The sequence below is a fragment of the Cnephaeus nilssonii genome, assembly GCF_951640355.1.
Source record: "Cnephaeus nilssonii genome assembly, chromosome: 7".
NCBI lineage: Eukaryota > Metazoa > Chordata > Mammalia > Chiroptera > Vespertilionidae > Cnephaeus > Cnephaeus nilssonii.
Window position 1 is genome coordinate 79,937,047 of NC_137078.1, and position 17,512 is coordinate 79,954,558.

General features: G+C 53.5%; 1 protein-coding gene across 1 annotated transcript in view; it reads left to right on the forward strand.

The window, feature by feature from the left end:
• Positions 1 to 16,949, forward strand: part of GRIK3 (glutamate ionotropic receptor kainate type subunit 3) — a 207,064-nt gene extending 190,115 nt beyond the window's left edge. Inside the window, exons 14-16 of the mRNA XM_079777705.1 lie at positions 7,208 to 7,430; positions 7,902 to 8,152; positions 10,830 to 16,949. Coding sequence (XP_079633831.1) covers positions 7,208 to 7,430; positions 7,902 to 8,152; positions 10,830 to 11,024 — 669 coding nt within the window. The 3' untranslated portion in view covers positions 11,025 to 16,949. The remainder of the gene's footprint in view (positions 1 to 7,207; positions 7,431 to 7,901; positions 8,153 to 10,829) is intronic.
• The last annotated feature ends 563 nt before the right edge of the window (positions 16,950 to 17,512 follow it).

Consider the following 17,512-nt stretch of genomic DNA (forward strand, 5'->3'; position numbering starts at 1 on the left):
GTGACAGTCGGTCTGATAACTGGGACGGCCACTAAGTGACGAACTGTGGAGCATATGCCGCGTGCGTGTGCTGGACAAAGGGACGACTCGTGTTCTGCACAGGACGGAGCAGGAACGCTCGAGATTTCATCACACTACTCAGAACAATATGCAATTTAAAATGCATGCGTCGCTTATTTATGGAGCTTTCCATTTAATATTTTAGGACCATGGTTGACCGTGGGTAACTGAAACCGCAGATAAGGGAGGACTTTTGTTTTCACTCATGTCATTCTCTCAACAGTGTTAGAAGGTCATAGCTGTAATTCTCACCTCCATCTTGCACGTGATGAAAGTAGCCTCAGAAAGTAACCTAATTAACACTGACTTGCCCAGCATCAAGCTAGTGAAAGGCAGAGCTGGGATTTGAACCCAAGCCCTCTGGCTCTAGTGCCTGTGCTCTTTGTCACTGTGTCCATAGCACCTCCCTAAAGAGCCAGGCAGTCCAGGAGTCAGTTGGGCAAGAGTGAAGCCACAGTCAGTTGAGCCAGATCCCCAGCCTAGAACAGTTGCTCAAATAATAAATGAGACTGTCTATCTGATAACCAAGTGTGTGTGTGTGTGTGTGTGTGTGTGTGTGTGTGTGTGTGTGTGTTCATGTGTGCCCTTTTTGAATTAAAGGATGGAATTGAAAGATGACAGGAGCCGAATGGGGCAAATGCAGGAGGCCTATTGAGGACAGGAACCGAGCAGGGGGCACCCCTGAGTGTCCCAGAGTCCAGGGCAGATGCACTTCAATGCTGAGGTTAACCTGTGTTCCTGCTTAGGCTGCAAACCACCTTAAAAAGCCCCCGAAAGGAGAGTAGAACTCAGTGGGGAGAACCCATTCCTGTCCAAAGACAACGGCAGGAAGTGGGGTGTTGGGCTCTCTTGGGGAGCTCCCCTCCCCCACCCTGCAGCCCAGGAGACGCACGGCTGGAGGCAGCCCCATCACTCCAAAGGAAACTTCATTTGAAGAGTTGTCAGGAGCGGCGGACATCACAAACGGCGTCTCCTGTGTTGTCCTCCCTCCGTCTTGGAAGAGGAAAATTAATTAGGAGATGAAACGGGAGGCCTTTGAAAGCACCGGTTGGCTGGAACAATATGTAGGCAAAATGTAAAGGAGAACGTTGGGGAAGCGGGCTCTTTGTGGGAGGGCTGGGCAGCTGTGAAGGGAAAAGCTATCAGAAGACAGCTTCTCCCAAGAGTGAGCCCTCTTTGGTGTTGGGGTGGAGGAGGCATAGCACACGTAGGTAGGAGAGCCGCTTCGGAAAGGGGTGGGAGCTAGGGGCCATGAGTTTCAGGGTCTCTCGGTCCCTGGGATTGCCAAGCCCTCCCCCTTGTGCAGCCTTGCCCTGTCCTAGCACCGGAGCCTGGCAGGCGCTTGGAGAGGCCATTCAGTCCATCACCCCCACCCCCTCTCAGCTGCTCGGCACTCCTCTGTGAGCTGGAAGGCTCAGGGGCACTCCCCGGCCTCAGCTTCCGTTTCTTCCGCTCTGTCTGCCTGCCTCTCTGATGGTGCCTTCTCCCTGTTTTCCATCGATAGTGGGGTGGGAAGACCAAAATGCAATGACCAGGCGGAGCTTGGTGGGGTGCCCCTGGCACAGTCAAGTCACATCAGTCTTAAAGTCAGACAGACCAGGACTGGAGTCGTGGGTGTTGTCTCTTCTGGGTGACCTTGGGCAAGTCACATCACTTCTCTGAGCCTGAATTTGCTCACCTGGATGACATGGATACTGATTCCCACCATATGGCCATTAGCAAGAGGATTCAATGAGCTGCCGTGGTGCAGTGGTCAGCGCAGGGCCAGCCACACAGGCACACGTAAGTCCCAGGCTCTCTCCTCTGGATGTTGCTCCAGTTGGCTGGCCCAGCCAATGGGGAAGCAGGCTGGACCCTTTTCTCCTATTGCCCCAAAGTCCCAGAAGTACATTGGAAGGAGTCCAGGCAGGGGACACCTGGAGACTTTCCATTCTCCCAGGTCCTTCAGGACTGGGCCTTTGGGGAGGCCATGGTGCCTCTGTCACAGGATGGCCATCTGCCTCTGCACAGAGCTAAGCACTTGAGGAGGTACCCAGAGGTCAGAACGGAGCAGAGCCAGAGTGGGCAGAGGAGCAACGGCAGGTGCAGGGGGAGGGCCAGTGATGCCGGCAGTGATTGAAAACTCTCAGTTACTGAGGACCTCTCTGTGCCTTAGTTTTCTCATCTATGAAATGGGTGTCATAATAGTGCCCATCTCCTATAGTTACTGAGATGATTAAATGGGAGAATTCACATAAACAGCTTGGAACTGTGCCCGACACAGTACATGTGCCATAAACACTGTTTTGATTGTTGATTGTTGGAACCAGTGATACACAGGCCTCTTCAGCCACAGAGATCTTTGCATTTAAAAAATTCACATTTCCAGCTTCTTGAAAATGTGAAAGACGGAGCATCCCAGAGCCAGCTCTTCCACAAAGCAACAATTGTCAGGAGCTGAGAGCCGACGGCTCTCTCCAGTTTATCAAAATTCCACTCAGCATTCTTCACTTATTGCAATGCCATGTGTGGCTCCTGTCCGCATTCACTGAGTATTGTGTCATTATAGTCTATAGCAACTCTGTACTACAGAAGTTATTGTCCCCAGTTTCTAGGTGAGAAAACTGAGCCTTAAAGAGAATTAAAGAGCCTTAAAGAAAAGAATGATTCCAGGCACGTATTGAGCACTTCATGGGCCAGGCTCTGTGCTAAGCTAACCCCCATTTTACAGATGTGCAAAGTGAGGCTCAGAGATGTGCTGTCACTTGCCCGTGGTTACAGAAGGAGCTGGCATTTAAAACCAGAGTTCATACCGTGGAGCTGACCCCTCCCACCACCACCTCCGCCACCTCCACCCCTGTCTGCAGCCCTCACCTCCTGACTCCCACTTCAGGGCCCAGCCTGCAGCCCCACATGGGCAAGCCTGGGTGCAGACAACAGGGGCTGCTGCTGGGCAGCCTGTGGGGAGTGGGGGTCAGCAGTCTGACCTGGCCAGGCAGGCAGAAGCAGCGGACTTAGGGAGACCTCCTGGTTCCCACAGAAATAAGCCAAGAGACATGATTAACTGCTCGAGTAGGAAGATCAGATAAAGCCAAAGACTCCACACACAGGGATAAGAAAGCTAATTACTGTAGGAAAGGTCTCCTTCCCAACAGGGAAAGTATCCCCGGTCTCACATGGAATCACATCGCCGCACGCTTCCCGGGCTTCAGCTCCCTGCAGAACTGATATATTTATATATATACACGTACGTACATTTTCTTGTACAGAAATGTTAAATTCTCAAGATGAAGTATCTTCGGTTGGGGAAAATCAATTTACTCCTTTGAGGAGGCTGCAATTGAAAGTCGTGAGCCTGAGACTTACTTTCTTGCCAATTTTACTGATAAAAAAGTCTCTTCATCCTGGCACATCTCCCTGAATGGCTGCTCCAAACAATTCCATTAATTGATTTGAGTGACTGGCCCTGAAGCAAGGCTTATTAAGGCTCCCAGCGGAGCTGGGGCAGGCAGGATGATTCTGGAGCCATAGGTGTATGAGACTCCATTCCCTGGTGGTGACCACAGCTCGGTCCAGTGATAGGAAGGAGCTCAGGCCTCTGGTGGCCGAGCCTGGGGAGATGGGACAGAGGCCTGAGATTCCAGGAGGGACCCTACATGCATCCCTGCTTGCCTCAGACATGCCAGAGGGAAGCTTTTCAGGGATGTGTCCGGAATCACAGATTCACCGAAGGACAGAGCAGAGCATAAGGGGGACAAGGACCATGAGTGGGGGTGTTTGCGATGGGGCCCAAGATATAGGACAAGCACAGTGGGTGGGCATGCTAGGGAAGTGGATTCAAACCCTCCGCCTAAAGGTGGCCAAGGCGGTGACTTTGCTGACACCGGGGCTGGCAGAGAAGGGCCTCTTGAAACCAGCATCGCCGCCGGCTTCCTGCCTTATTGTCACTTCTCACCTTACCTGGCCAAGCTCTCTGGTGTCCTTTCCCATCTTCCTCCTTCTGTTCCTTTACCCACGGAGGCTTTTCTGTGTCTTTCCAAAAAGCCTATCGGCCTCAACACTCCCTCAAACCCCCAACGGAAATGTCTCCTTTTATGGTTAGTGTGACTGGAAAGAGCCTGTGTCTTGATGACAGACAAGCGTATGTATAGGAGGAAGCGGGTGTTGGAGGGAGGAGGCAGGGAGGAGTTTGCAGAATAGGGAGAAGTTCTTGCTATATTCTGAGACACAAGGAGTAGGGCAGGGCTTCCTGAATGTTTCATTATCAAGTTACTTCTGCCAGGCTTGAGATTTTACCAGTGGCTGGCTATGTGCACAGGAGAGTGAGTGGGTAACATGGGTGAGGTGGAGAGGTGGATGGATGGATGGACAGATAGCTGGCTAGATGGATGAATGGAAGGATAAATAGGTAAAAGGCTAGGTGGGTGGTCGGATAGTTAGTTGAATAAATTAATGTATAGATAGTGTGTGAGCAGATGGATGAGAACATGAACATGATAAAGGAGGGTAGGATGGATGGATGGATGGATGGATGGATGGATGGATGGATGGATGGATTGCATGCATGCACTGGAGGTATAAAGGAGCCCTGGTGCTTAGCTCTGGTAGAAGAAGGAGAATTCGGAAAGCAGGAGGGACCTGGATGGAAGGGGAGCTGAGGTGCTGGAGTCACTGAAGGGAGAATAGTGCTTAGTTACCATAACCAGGTGGGTAGAGTATCTGAGGAGTATGTGTACCTGGTAAGCAGGGATGATAGGACTTCGATGGGCTGATTAAAGGAATAGTTAGAATTGATTATCTGAAAAAACAACTATTGGGAACAGAAATAGCTTGTGTGAGTATGTGTGTAAGAGAGTGTGTCAGTTAGCTATAGCTGTGTAACAAATGACCCAAAAGTTAGTGTCTTTTTTTTTTTTAATATGTTTTATTGATATTTTACAGAGAGGAAGAGAGAGGGACAGAGAGTTAGAAACATCGATGAGAGAGATTCATCGATCAGCTGCCTCTTGCACACCCCCCACTGGGGATGTGCCCGCAACCAAGGCACATGCCCTCGACCGGAATCGAACCTGGGACCCTTCAGTCCGCAGGCCGACGCTCTATCCACTGAGCCAAACCAGTTTCGGCTCAAAAGTTAGTGTCTTAAAACAACATTTATGATCTCACAGTCTGTGGGTCAGGGTTCAGCACAGCTTGATTGGGTCCTCTTGATTGGTTGTCTCATGAGCTACATTCAAGGTGTCGGCTAATGCTGCTCCACTTCCAAGCTCCCCCACGTGGCTGTTGGCAGGATTCAGTTCCTCTGTGGTTGTTCTCCACTGACCATTAGCTGGAGGCTGTCCTTTGTTCCTGGCCATGAGGCCTCTCCACTGGGCGACTCACAGCATGGCAGTGGATTCCATCAGGGCAGCAAGCAGAGTGCAAGCAAGATGATAGTTCAGTCTCACTAACCTAATTTCCAAGCGACATCCCATAGCTATGGGATGGGGGTGGGAGGGATTTCAAAGTAAGTCTGTCCATCCAGCCCCCATGTAGGGGTAGAGGATTACACAAGGACATGAGTCCCCCGATGGAGATCACTGGAGCCATATAGAAACTTCCTGCCACAGAGAATCTGAGCAGGAAAAGCAGCACAGTGGAAAGAACCTGAGGGCTAAAAGAAGCTGGAGGGTGGAAGAGTCTGGATATCAGAAATTATCTAGAAAATAAGAAATGTCTGGGGAGTCGGAAGAGCTGGAAATTGGGGATGTATTTAAGGGTAATAGGAGCTCGTGGGGGGCGGGCATTGGGGCTGCAGGAGAAGCTGAGGTGGAGGAATAGCTGGGTGGATGGACTAGCTGGAGAGCACAGAAGGTCTGGAGGCAAGAGTTGCAGAAGTAAGAGAGTAACTATGGAGGTGGAGTAGCTGAGAGCAGGAAGAGCTGAAAATAGAACAGTCTGAGGCCCAGGAAGAGCTGGGAGCGGCCAGCTTGCAGCTCTGGTGGAACCATTTAAGCTCCAGACATCTCAGGCCTTTGGCTTTGGGGGCAGATAAACTTGCAGGTGAGGAGGGGCTGCTTGTCTGTGAAGGTGCCCCCAGACCCTGTGCCCAGGAGCAATCACTGGTACTTGACAGAATCTGGGCTCAGGTGGAACTCCTCGTGGGTTCCCCCCTGCTACTTCGGAGGCCTCTCCTCCTCCTGGAGTACCTGCGTCTCCAGGAGCCACTGTCAGAGGGGACAGTCCTTATGGAGCTAGGGAACACCCCACCTCTCCCCACCCCCACTGCCCCGACTCCTGGAAGTTTCTTCCCCATCTCCTGCCCATCCCCAGCCCCGCGCCAGCCTGTGTGAGCACACCCATGCCATCACGCACACCAGAGCTGGGCCGGGTGCCAGTCAGACAGGCTGACATCACAGACAGGCGCAGCCAGACTTGGAAACCGCCGGGTACAATGGGGCCCGCAGAGCCACCTGCTCCCCTGGGATCAGTGGGGGCAGGGCCAATCCCTGATCAGAGCAGGCAGCTGGCCGGCACTAAGTTCCCCAGAAGTCTCATGAAGTTCATGCACCCGGTTTGCCCATTCTCCCCAGCAGCAGGGGACATGCGGTGTCAGCCCCCTCTCCTGGCCCCAGTGCCCTCTGACTCTCCCCAGCCAGGCAGCGCAAGCACAGCAGCTCCTACCGAGCTTTGCCCTCATCGGCATCCACCTCTCCCTCTCTGCCCTCACAGTAGTTTCTGTGAAGCCATGCAAGTCAGTGGTTAGGAGCATGGACCCTGGAGCCAGCAGGTCTGGGTTTCAAGCCTGGCTTTGCCACTTAGTACCTGAGTGACCTCAGGAAAGTTACTTAGTCATGCCTCAGTTTCCCCATCTGTAAAATGGGGCTAACGTACCTGCCTCCTATGATTGCTGTGAAGACTCAGTGAATACATGCAGTGAAGCCCTTAGAACAGGGCCTGCACGTGTAATCATCCAGGAAATATTAGAGGAAGAAAATTAAATTTTTAAAAGTGTGAAAACCACGTGTGCCATGGTAAAGAGCCAAGGGTTTCCAGACAGGGGGGCCTGCGTCCGGTTCTTGGCTTTATCACTCTGAGGGCTGTAGACAGAGCTCCATGCCCGGAGCGCTGCCAGGCGAGGTCCCCAGTGTGCTCGGTAACTGTGTGCGTCCCCCTCCCTGCGGCCCAGAAATCCAAGATCTCCACCTTCGAGAAGATGTGGGCCTTCATGAGCAGCAAGCCCTCGGCGCTGGTGAAGAACAACGAGGAGGGCATCCAGCGGACGCTGACCGCCGACTACGCGCTGCTCATGGAGTCCACCACCATCGAGTACGTCACCCAGAGGAACTGCAACCTCACCCAGATCGGGGGCCTCATCGACTCCAAGGGCTACGGCATCGGCACGCCCATGGGTGAGCGAGGGGCTGCGTGTGGGGGTCAGGGGTCAGGCCTGGGCGAGGCCCTCACATCCACTCCCACACACAGTCTCCTGCTCCCACTCCCAGCTCCTCCCGCTGAGCCTAGCAAGGTGGCATTTCCTTAGCCCAGAGATGCAGGGGTGGAGCCGTGCACCTTGCGAGGTCAGCCCTGGCCTAAGCAGAGAACTGGGGCCAAGAGGTGGGGGCAGTTCAGAGGTCATGCCTTCTCTTCCTGGCCTCACCCCCGTTGAGGCAGCCCCGACACAGTGATTCATAAGCAAGACTCCCCGGCCCAGGTGAGGACCCTTCCTCCCACCCAGGTGCCATATAGGAAGAGAGACTTCTGGCAATTGGGTGCCCCTTTTATGAGCTGACCAAGAGGGCTAGTGATCGTGGCTGACGCCGACCAGGCGCACCACAGGTGGCGCGAGCGCCGCTGACACATGTCTCCGCTTCCCACCTCAGGCTCCCCGTACCGGGACAAGATCACCATCGCCATCCTGCAGCTGCAGGAGGAGGACAAGCTGCACATCATGAAGGAGAAGTGGTGGCGGGGCAGCGGGTGTCCCGAGGAGGAGAACAAGGAGGCCAGCGCCCTGGGGATCCAGAAGATCGGGGGCATCTTCATCGTCCTGGCCGCCGGGCTGGTTCTGTCCGTGCTGGTGGCCGTGGGCGAGTTTGTGTACAAACTCCGCAAAACAGCAGAGCGAGAGCAGGTGAGCCCCGAGCACTGGCACCCGGACCGGAAAGGGAGGCAGAGAGGGAGGGAGACGGAAGAACGGGGCTTATGCTGGGGTCACACCTCCTGCGCGCCAGGCCCAAGGTAGTGTCTGACCCCATCCTCATCATAGCCCACCCTGCATCCCATCCAGCGGGAAGCCCGGCCAGGCCCACCTCTGCTCCGACTCTGAGCAAACCTCCCATCCCTGCTGTTCATGCCAGGCCAAGCCCCGTCCTCCCCAGCCGGACCACGCCTCAGCCTCCGGCCCGGCCTTCCTGCCTCCACGCTTCCTCCCTGCCACCCACTCCCCATCCACAGCCAGCGCCGCTTAAAACTTGATTCAAACCAGGCCATTCCCCTGCATCAGACCCTCCAGGGTAATTATGGGAGCTGGGTGATGGTTACACGGGGGCTCATTATCCTGTTCTCTCTCCTTCTGCATGTATTTGGAAATTTCCATAATCAAAAGTTTAAAAAAGAAAAGGGTGAAGAGAGAGGTTCGGCCCAAGCGTTCAGATGGGAGAACCTCGACTCAACCTGTCTGATTAATTCAAGCGTGGCTCTGGGTCCCCGGAGCAAATTAGAATCACAGGAAGAGAGTTTTTTAAGTGCTAATGCCCTGGCCTCGCTCTCGGAGACTCCGTTTTAATTGGTCTGTGGTAGCGCCTGGCATTGGCGTCTTAAGAAAGTGTACAGCGTGGTTTCAGTGAGCACCTGAGCGGGGAAGGCCGCTGTGCGGGGGGAAGCGCCGCTCACCCCGAAGCTCACAGCGACGCGGGGCCAGTGTGGGGAGAGATGGCTGTTAAGTCGTGTGTACAGGGGACCATTAAACACAGGCAGCTTTCACATCTGTCCAAAAGGAGATGGCGTCCTCTGTAACAGTAAGCCTGCGTCAGCAGTGCACCCATAGAAGTGGCCAAGGATATGTGTGGTCATGTTTACAGAAATGTTCATTGAAGTGTTAATTATTTTGTGAAGAAAAGAAAGAAAGAAAAAGAAAGAAAGGAAGGAAGGAAGGAAGGAAGGAAGGAAGGAAGGAAGGAAGGAAGGAAGGAAGGAAGAGAGAAAGAACAGGAAAAAAACTAAATGTCCAATAATCAGGAATGGCTGGAAAAATTACATTTAAAAAAAACTCTTTAGGAATTTTCATTGTAATTGGAATGAGCTCCAAATTCCACCAAAAAGCCTCCAGGTTCTGGCCCTGGCCCACCCCTCTGACTTCCTCCCACCCACCCCACCCCTCTTCTCTGCTGCACACACATCGGCCTCCTTTTGAGTCCTTAACGCGCCCGACATGTTTCAGCCATGGGCCTTTGCCCGTGCTGTCCGAGCACCTGAAATGACCCCCCAGAGTGCCGTATTCTCGGCATCTTCTGCTCATTCGGTTTCAGCTCAAATGTCACCTCTCAAGGAGCCTTCCCACCTGTCGCTACTCCCAAACCCTCCCTGTCCCATTCCACTGCTGTATTCTTAACAATAGTTATCACTGAAATTACTTGCTTACGTGTTTGTTATCTGTTTCTCGTCCATCATTAGACCATAAGCTCCCCGAGGACTGGGACCTTGCCTGTCCTTTTCCCTGCTGTGTGCCTAACACCTAGCATAGTGCCTGGCACATAGTAGGGGCTCAGTCACTATTTTCAGAATAAAGAGAGGCAGGTGAGGGTGATGTCCTGTGTTTCGTGGGGGAACAAGAGGGAGCTTGGAGAGGTCCCACAGCTGGTAAGAGGCAGAGCCAGAATTCAAAGCCAGGTCCCGTTCCCCTGCACCACACAGCCTTGGACAGCTGTCCGGTGCTGATGCCCTGGCCTCACTGGGCATCAGTGGTCCCCACTGCCTTCCAGTCAAGCTGCAGGACAACCTCTGCCATCATACACACGCAGGCAATGCTGCACTTTTGCTGTTGCTTTCGGTACTCACAGGGACCTAGGCCAGAGGAGGCCACTGCCACTCAACTGCCCTGCAGGAGCCTAGCTCCCCTTAGTTGAAGCCCTCCACACATTTCAAGTCTTTCTTAAATCCTGACTCTGAGCCAGGACTAGTGCGGTGCTGGGCTCATGTGGGGGGGGATGGACGGGGGCGGGGGGAGGCGATGGGGCGGAGCTGACTGGTTCCTGCTCTCAGAATCTAGTGGAAAAAAGTCAGACATGTCAACTCCTCAAACTTAATGTATATGCCAGTCAGAGCCTCAGTGTGCTCATCTGTAAAATGGGGATAAGATGATACTACCTGTCCTACTATCTTTTTTTCTTTCTTTTTTAAAATATATTTTTATTGATTTCAGAGAGGAAGGGAAAGGGAGAGAAAGATAGAAACATCAATGATGAGAGAGAAGCATTGCTGGGCTGCCTCCTGCACGCCCCCAGGGGGGATCGAGCCCACAACCCAGGCATATGCCCTTGACTGGAATCAAACCTGGGACCCTTCAGTCTGCAGGCCAACGCTCTATCCACTGAGCCAAACCGGGTAGGGCTTCATCTTCAAACAAGAACATGATGCTCTGTAAGCTGCTGCATAAACTGGTCATCTTGCAGCGGGGCCGAGGGTGAGTGAGATGAAGGGGTGACAGACCTAGTGGCCTTAGCACAGGCTCAGGAGAAAGGGCAGGAGTTGGCTGGAATTGCAGGGCCAGGCCTCACCCATCTGCTCTTTCCGCCTCACTCCCACCGCAGCGTTCCTTCTGCAGCACCGTGGCCGACGAGATCCGTTTCGCCCTCACCTGCCAACGTCGGGTCAAGCACAAGCCGCCGCCCCCCATGATGGTCAAGACCGACGCTGTCATCAACATGCACACATTCAATGACCGCCGGCTTCCAGGCAAGGACAGCATGACCTGCAGCACATCACTGGCCCCCGTGTTCCCCTGAGCACCGGTAGGGTGGGGACCGCAGGCCGGAGGGCAGGGTGGAGGAAAGCAAAGGAGGCTGGAAGGAACATCCCTGTCCCCACACTGGGCTTGGGGGCCGGAACTGCTGCCTGCCTATTGGGCCAGGAGCCCTCTGCCCTCACCTACCGGGAAACCAGCAGGCCCCCAGGCCAGCTGCTTGAGCTTCATCTCCTCTTGTTTCTTCTGTGGGTTTCTAAAGCTGCCAGCCGAGACAGCCAAGGCCAAAGGAAGCACACGCCTCTGTCAGGCCACACTCACCTGCGCCTCCACCTTCCTCTACAGTCAGAAGTTTCTGCCACGGCCCTGCAGAGGCCAGAGAAAATAGGCAACAGCTCTTTTATTACCACTCCTTCCCCATCAGCCCAGGTCTCCTGGGGCTTGACTACGAGACCAGAGACACACACCCTGGACAGGGCAGGGGTGTTCTCATTTGGCTGACAGTGGGACAGTGGGGAGCTAAAGACAGAGGATGGCCATCCACATGCCTGGGCAGAGGGAAGACCTCATCCCTCGGGGGCTGCTCACAGGCTTCTGAATTCCTGGATTTGGCACCAACCATGGTAGCCCCTGTTTGGGCAGAGTTGAAGGCAAAGAGCCCCATAGGGGAAAAGAGAAAAAGAGGAGTTTGGGGTCTGGGAGAGGCTGCCATTTTGAATTCTACAATCAATGTCCGATGGCCACACTTCTTTAGGAGAGTGGGGGAAGAGGCGAAGCAAACTCTTCCCCACTTTCTGGCTAGCAGAGAGACAACTCCCTGGAACTCTCAAAAAGGACACCCAGAGACTCAGCCAATATTTGAGGCCCAGAGGAACAGTGGGTTCCATGGAAATCCCATAGGCCTTCACATCATGAGATCTTATTTTGCTGGTTACCAAGCTGTTTTTAGACCCTGATGGCATGAGGAGCTTGGCCTGTTTGCCGTCCACTCATCAGCAGCTCCCCATTGCTGGCCGCTTGGCCCTAAGATCTTCATCATCCTGGGAGAAGAGTAGCCTAGATCAAAGTGAAAGCCGAGTCACCCTTCCTCACAAGAGGGGTCCAGGTCCCATGCACAGGCTAACTTTGGGGTAGATGGGAAAACTAGAAGGGCCTTAAAGAACTCCCAGCTTCCTGGTCTTGCCAAACCTAAAGATACCCCCCAAAAAATGAAGTTTTGGGGGACAGGATATCATGGCTGGTAGAGGCCCCAAAGGTGGGAAGATAGAAGCTGCCTCCTGGAGAATTAACCAAAGACCCCCAAACAAAGACACAAGGTCACCCTGGAGCCTGGTCTCTTGTCCAGAGCAGCTGGGACCTTGTAGGGCTTGGGGATTCGGCAGAGAAGTAGTAGCAGGTGGGGTGCCAGTGAGGGGTAGACCAGATGGTCTGTAGGTTCCAGCCAGCTGTGATGGATGTTCTAGAGGTCTGTGACTTCAAGTGTCTGGGGAAAGAATGAGACATGGAAGGTGTAGGAGCCAAGTGTCCTTAAAAAGAACCTGATAGGGCCAGTAGGGCTCCCCACTGCCAAGGGCAGAGGGCAGTCTTCCAGCAGGGGACGAGGACTGAATCTGGACAGGGACCCAGAGGCACCAGCCACCCCCTCCCACCTCTCTCCTGTTTCTGCTTGAGGAGCCTGGTTAGGGAAGAGCTACATTTAGGTCTCAAGCACCTTCTTGGCTGGGGGGAAGGGTAATCTCTAGCTCCCCCGAGGGGCTTCCAAAGCAGGAGAGCACAACGGGCTCATATGACAAGTACTGGCCCTCCTACAAATCAGAGCTGCTCCAACAGGCTGTGTGCATGGGAGGTAGGAGAAGAGGCCGGACATGGCTGGACATGCAGTGTAGCCAACACGTGTAACAATAGGAAAAGCCATGCTGTCGTGAGCTCCTGGTGCAAGAGTGTGTGGTGCATTTATGTGTATCTGTGTCTTTGTATGTGTGAGTTTTGGGGGCTGGGAGAGAAGGACAGATTTGGACATATACAGAGTCCAGGGCATGCAATAATAGGGAATCCTTTGGGTTCTGGTGTGTGTGTGTGTGTGTGTGTGTGTACACATGTGTCATGTGTGTGAATTGAGAATGAAGGAGACAACTCTGAACAAGCAGCAGAGCTCCATACATGTAAAAACAGGAGAAGCCATGTCATAATGGGGTGCTGGTGAGTATATATATATATATATATATATATATATATGCACAATTGTGTGCGTGTGTGTGTGTGTGTGCATGTGCATTTGTGCACCAATGGCAGAAGGTAGAGGACAGAATAAAACCTGCAGCATTGCCAAATATGTTTTAAAGGAGAAGCCATGTCATCAAGGGATCCACATGTGAGCATGTGTGCACAGGTGTGTGTGGGCTCATGTGTGCAGCAGAGAGCGGGAGAGAGGACAGAACCAGACAGACATGCAGCAAGGTTCATGCATGTCATGTGTGAGAAGCCATGAGGAACTGGAGTTTGTGAGTGTGTGTTTGTATGCTCACATGCGTGTTCAAGCACACACATGTTACAGCTCACTGCAGGAGCAGAAATGGACAATCAGGAAGGCAGAGAACCAGGGTCTGTTGGCACTTCTGTCGTGGGGAGAGATCTTCTGTCACAAGATTTGCAAGACTGTCTAGGCATAGGCACAAGTCGGGGCAGAGCGCTTCAGGAGCTTGTGGCTGGTGACTCCTTTGCTCTAGGCAGAGTGCCCTGTTTGAGGGGAAAATGACATATTTTTGCAATTTCCAGGTAACAGGATTCTAATGAAAGTATTTGCCCATTTGCTCTCACCAACTGTCTTTCTTCATCCAGTATAATTTCTTAGCACACGCTCACATCCATGCTCATATCACACACACGTGTGTGCTTCTGTGTATAACACTCAAGGGACGACATGTCACGTTTTTCTGAGGCTCTGCACATAGACAGACTGTGATGAGAGAAAGAAAAGGAAGGGCATGGGTAGAAAGGCTTTTCATCAAACAGGTGAAGAACGGGGGATAGCAGAGGTACGATTCAGTGAGGGAAGTTCCCCAAGATACTGAAATGATTCGGGGGCTCCAAAACAGAAATGGGGTGACATGCTGCGTGACCTTCCTCCACATTCCAGCTTATGTCCATATGTGTGGCTCATGTTCAGCTTCTAGCTGATGTCCTGTGTTCGTCTTCAAGGCCAGCCCAGGGTTCCAAGTGCAGTGGAAACCACTTCTGCCCAAGTGTGAGCTGTGTCTCTCGAGGACTCCAGGTTCCACTACATCTGGAGGGGTGGGGTGGGAGAAGGTGTTCCCAGCAAGGGAGGTCCTGGGCAATTCAAGTTTAGGCCCGCCTGCCAGCGGGGGTGGGCTGAGCCACGGCGGGTGCACGTGGGCACATGCATAGAGGCGCTGGGGTGGGGGGCTGGGAGAGGTGGGGAGTGTAAATGCTGACTTAGATGGGGCAGAAGGTGGGACTTGCCTGAGCAGGTTCTAGACTGTCCCAGTCTGGCCCCACAGGCTGGCCCTAAACAGAAGAGTGCCCCAACTTCCACCCCTATCTCCCACCTCACACGCCAGTGCCTCCTCTCAACCTGCTTGAAGTGGCCAAACGAAGGGCAGCAGTGAGGGGACACACACAATAAGCCCTCCTTATCTCTCTCTCCCCCTGACCTGTCACTGGTCTCTGCTGGGACACAGCTCAGACCCCCCCATCACAGCCTAGACTCCACTTGGCTCATGCTGGCTCCCTCCTGGGCACAGAAAGGGGTCTTGAACACTATTAGGTGAAGACTCCAAATGGCTAGAAGTCACTCCCCCTCTGTAAGCTCTCAGAGGGCGGAAGTCAGACCAGGACAGTCAGAAGGTCCCCCTGCCTTCTTTTCCAGGGGGTGCTATGGGTGGGTCTGCAGCTGCTTCTCATCACTCAGTATGAAGCAGATCCCTCCCAGAGCCACCCCAGCTATATGCACAAACATCTGGAAACAGGCCAGACTCTGGCCCATATCTGGAATGGTCCTGTGTGGAGCACCATCTGGGAAGGGCCTAGCTCTGGTCAAACAGCTGTACGGACTTAACATCTGGGATTGGCCCAGCCCCCTAGACAGATGCAGAAAATGAGCCCAATCTTGTAGGCAGGTCTCCGGAATAGACACATCTGGAACAGTTTCCCAAGGGGCGTGGACACATCTGGAATGGGCCCAGCCGCTTGGCATGGTGGAAGGGTCCTGTCCTCTGTCCCCATGCCATATTTAATCAAGCCTTCATTCCAGTCCTGCTTTTGCCCTGGAGTTAAAATTTCAGAGCTGAGGCCATATGTGAAGTCACAAAACTGTTTTTGGTAGAAGGTGAATGTTCTGTACAATATATATATGAATGTAAAAAGATATATATATATATATGCTGTATATATATATATATATATATATGCACAGCGTATATATGACCTGTAGCCCATGTGTATATGCACCCCTCCCTGCACGTCTGCACACAGAGTGTACATAACCCAGCCAGTATGGGTGGGGACCAGGTGAGAGATGGGGGCTACAGCAGCAAAGTCTGGGACAGAGGCGCCCTGGGCCAGGGATGCAGAGAGCCTGGTGGGGGTGTGGCAAGCCCTGCATTCACCAGAACTGCAGACCCTGAGGAAGAGGGGGAACCCTGGAGGCTGGCGGATGGACCCTTGCACAGCAGGTGCCGCCTTGGGAGGGTGGGTGGGGGAGGAGCCTTGTCGCCCTCTGAGAGTGTCAGAAGCAGGACAGCAGGGCCTGTGACGTGGGAGCGATGTGATGCCAGTCCTGGGCTCCCGAGACCTGCTCTAAGGCCTGTCTGCACAATTGGCAAGCAGATGTCAGGTTCCACCTGGAACACCCTCAAAAGGCCTCTGCCGCCGATACTCACCCACACACCGGGCACAGCTCGTGGCTAGGGAGAGCACTTTTTAAAGAGAATGGCCTGAGGACATTGCCAGCATGCCAGTATGATGCCCCGATGCCCTCGTTATTGACCTGCCCCTGTTCCCTGCTTTCTAGGACAGACCTCAAGTCACCCCGCAGTGTGTCTCTACTTTACAGATCAAAGCTCTGAGGCCGCAGGTGCAGGGAAGCAGCTGTAGGCCCAGTGATGCCAGTTAGGAGTTTGTCCCACCTCAGATGACCTCCCAGCTCCATTTGACCCAGAGGCCAGCCTTCAGAGAGAGACTGGGGAGCTGGAGATGCGAGCAGGACAGTGACATGGGCACAAAATGAGAAACCAACAAGGCACTTCCTGTCCCAGCAGGGCCCACGCCATCTGTCTGCCTTCTCTCCCCTGCAGCACCGCCCCAGCAGGGCAGTTGACAGAGAGCCCCCGGAAGAACCAGAAGACCTCCACCCCCGCTCCTCCCACGTCCGTCTGTTCTTTGCAATTCTGATCCCTTAGCTAGTGGTCCTGCCCTGTCAGAGCCAGAGCATCTCTGGAGCATGCAGGCGAGAGAGATCTGGAGTGGGCTTCCCCGTGGCCAGCGGCCTGCCCTCTGCTTCGGCCCCGTGGGTCAGGCTGGTCTGCACTTAACTCTGGGTCTGCCCAGGGGTCCTGGACAGAGCACATCTGAACCCAGCCCCCTGAGGAGGGTCCTGTCACTGTGCTCCAAACCCCCACCCCATCTCTGCCTGGCTGGGCCTCCCGTGATGGGGACTTGGGTTCCCAGCCCCTGGGCTGAGCCCCCAGCCAGCACCATGCGAGACCCCTGGCCCATCCCAGCACCCAGACCGGAGTGCCTGGACGCCCCCGCTCCCACACAACATGGTTCCCACACACTGGTCTCTGGGCCATTCAGGGGATGCCCTTTGTGGACATGCAGAATTTCTATGAATATAGTTTTTTGTAAACATTTTGTAACAATTTGGGTTTCATAGTAACTGTGTTACTTGCCAATCATTCTAGGCTGATGTAAATAAATTTCCAAACAAATCCGATTATTTTCCTTTTTAAGACACTGTGATATATCCAAGTGCACAGTTTGCTGTATGAAGTAATATGGTTTTAAATTTTAAATAAAGAACTGTTTCTAGAAAACGGGGCCCCCTTGAGGTGTGTTTCTGCTTCTCTTCCCTCCCTAGAACCAGAGGGTGCTGGGCAGTGCAGTTGTGCCCTCTTCACCCAGGGCTGGAAACCCTGGTGAGGAGCAGGTGGGGGTGGCTCCAGCCCAGGCTCCTGGCTCCCAGTCAGATCTGGGGGGTGTCGTGTCTGTCCTTGACATTGTCTGACCTCTGCCTTCCCTTCTCATGGGCAGGTCCCTCCCCACCTTATCTCCAGCCACGTAGCCTCCTGGGGAGTTGCCATGTCCTTATGGGACCCTGTCCCCGTGGCCACCAATGGGGAGGCTGGGTGGGCCTCTCTCTGAGCTTGGCTCATCAGAAGTCCTGCCTGAGCTTTGTCAAACTGAAAACGAGAAAGCTCTAAGTCAACTACCCCTGGGAGACGGAAACTATACATACAAAAAAGGTATAGGGCAGGGCATTTTTTTAAATATATTTTTATTGATTTCACAGAA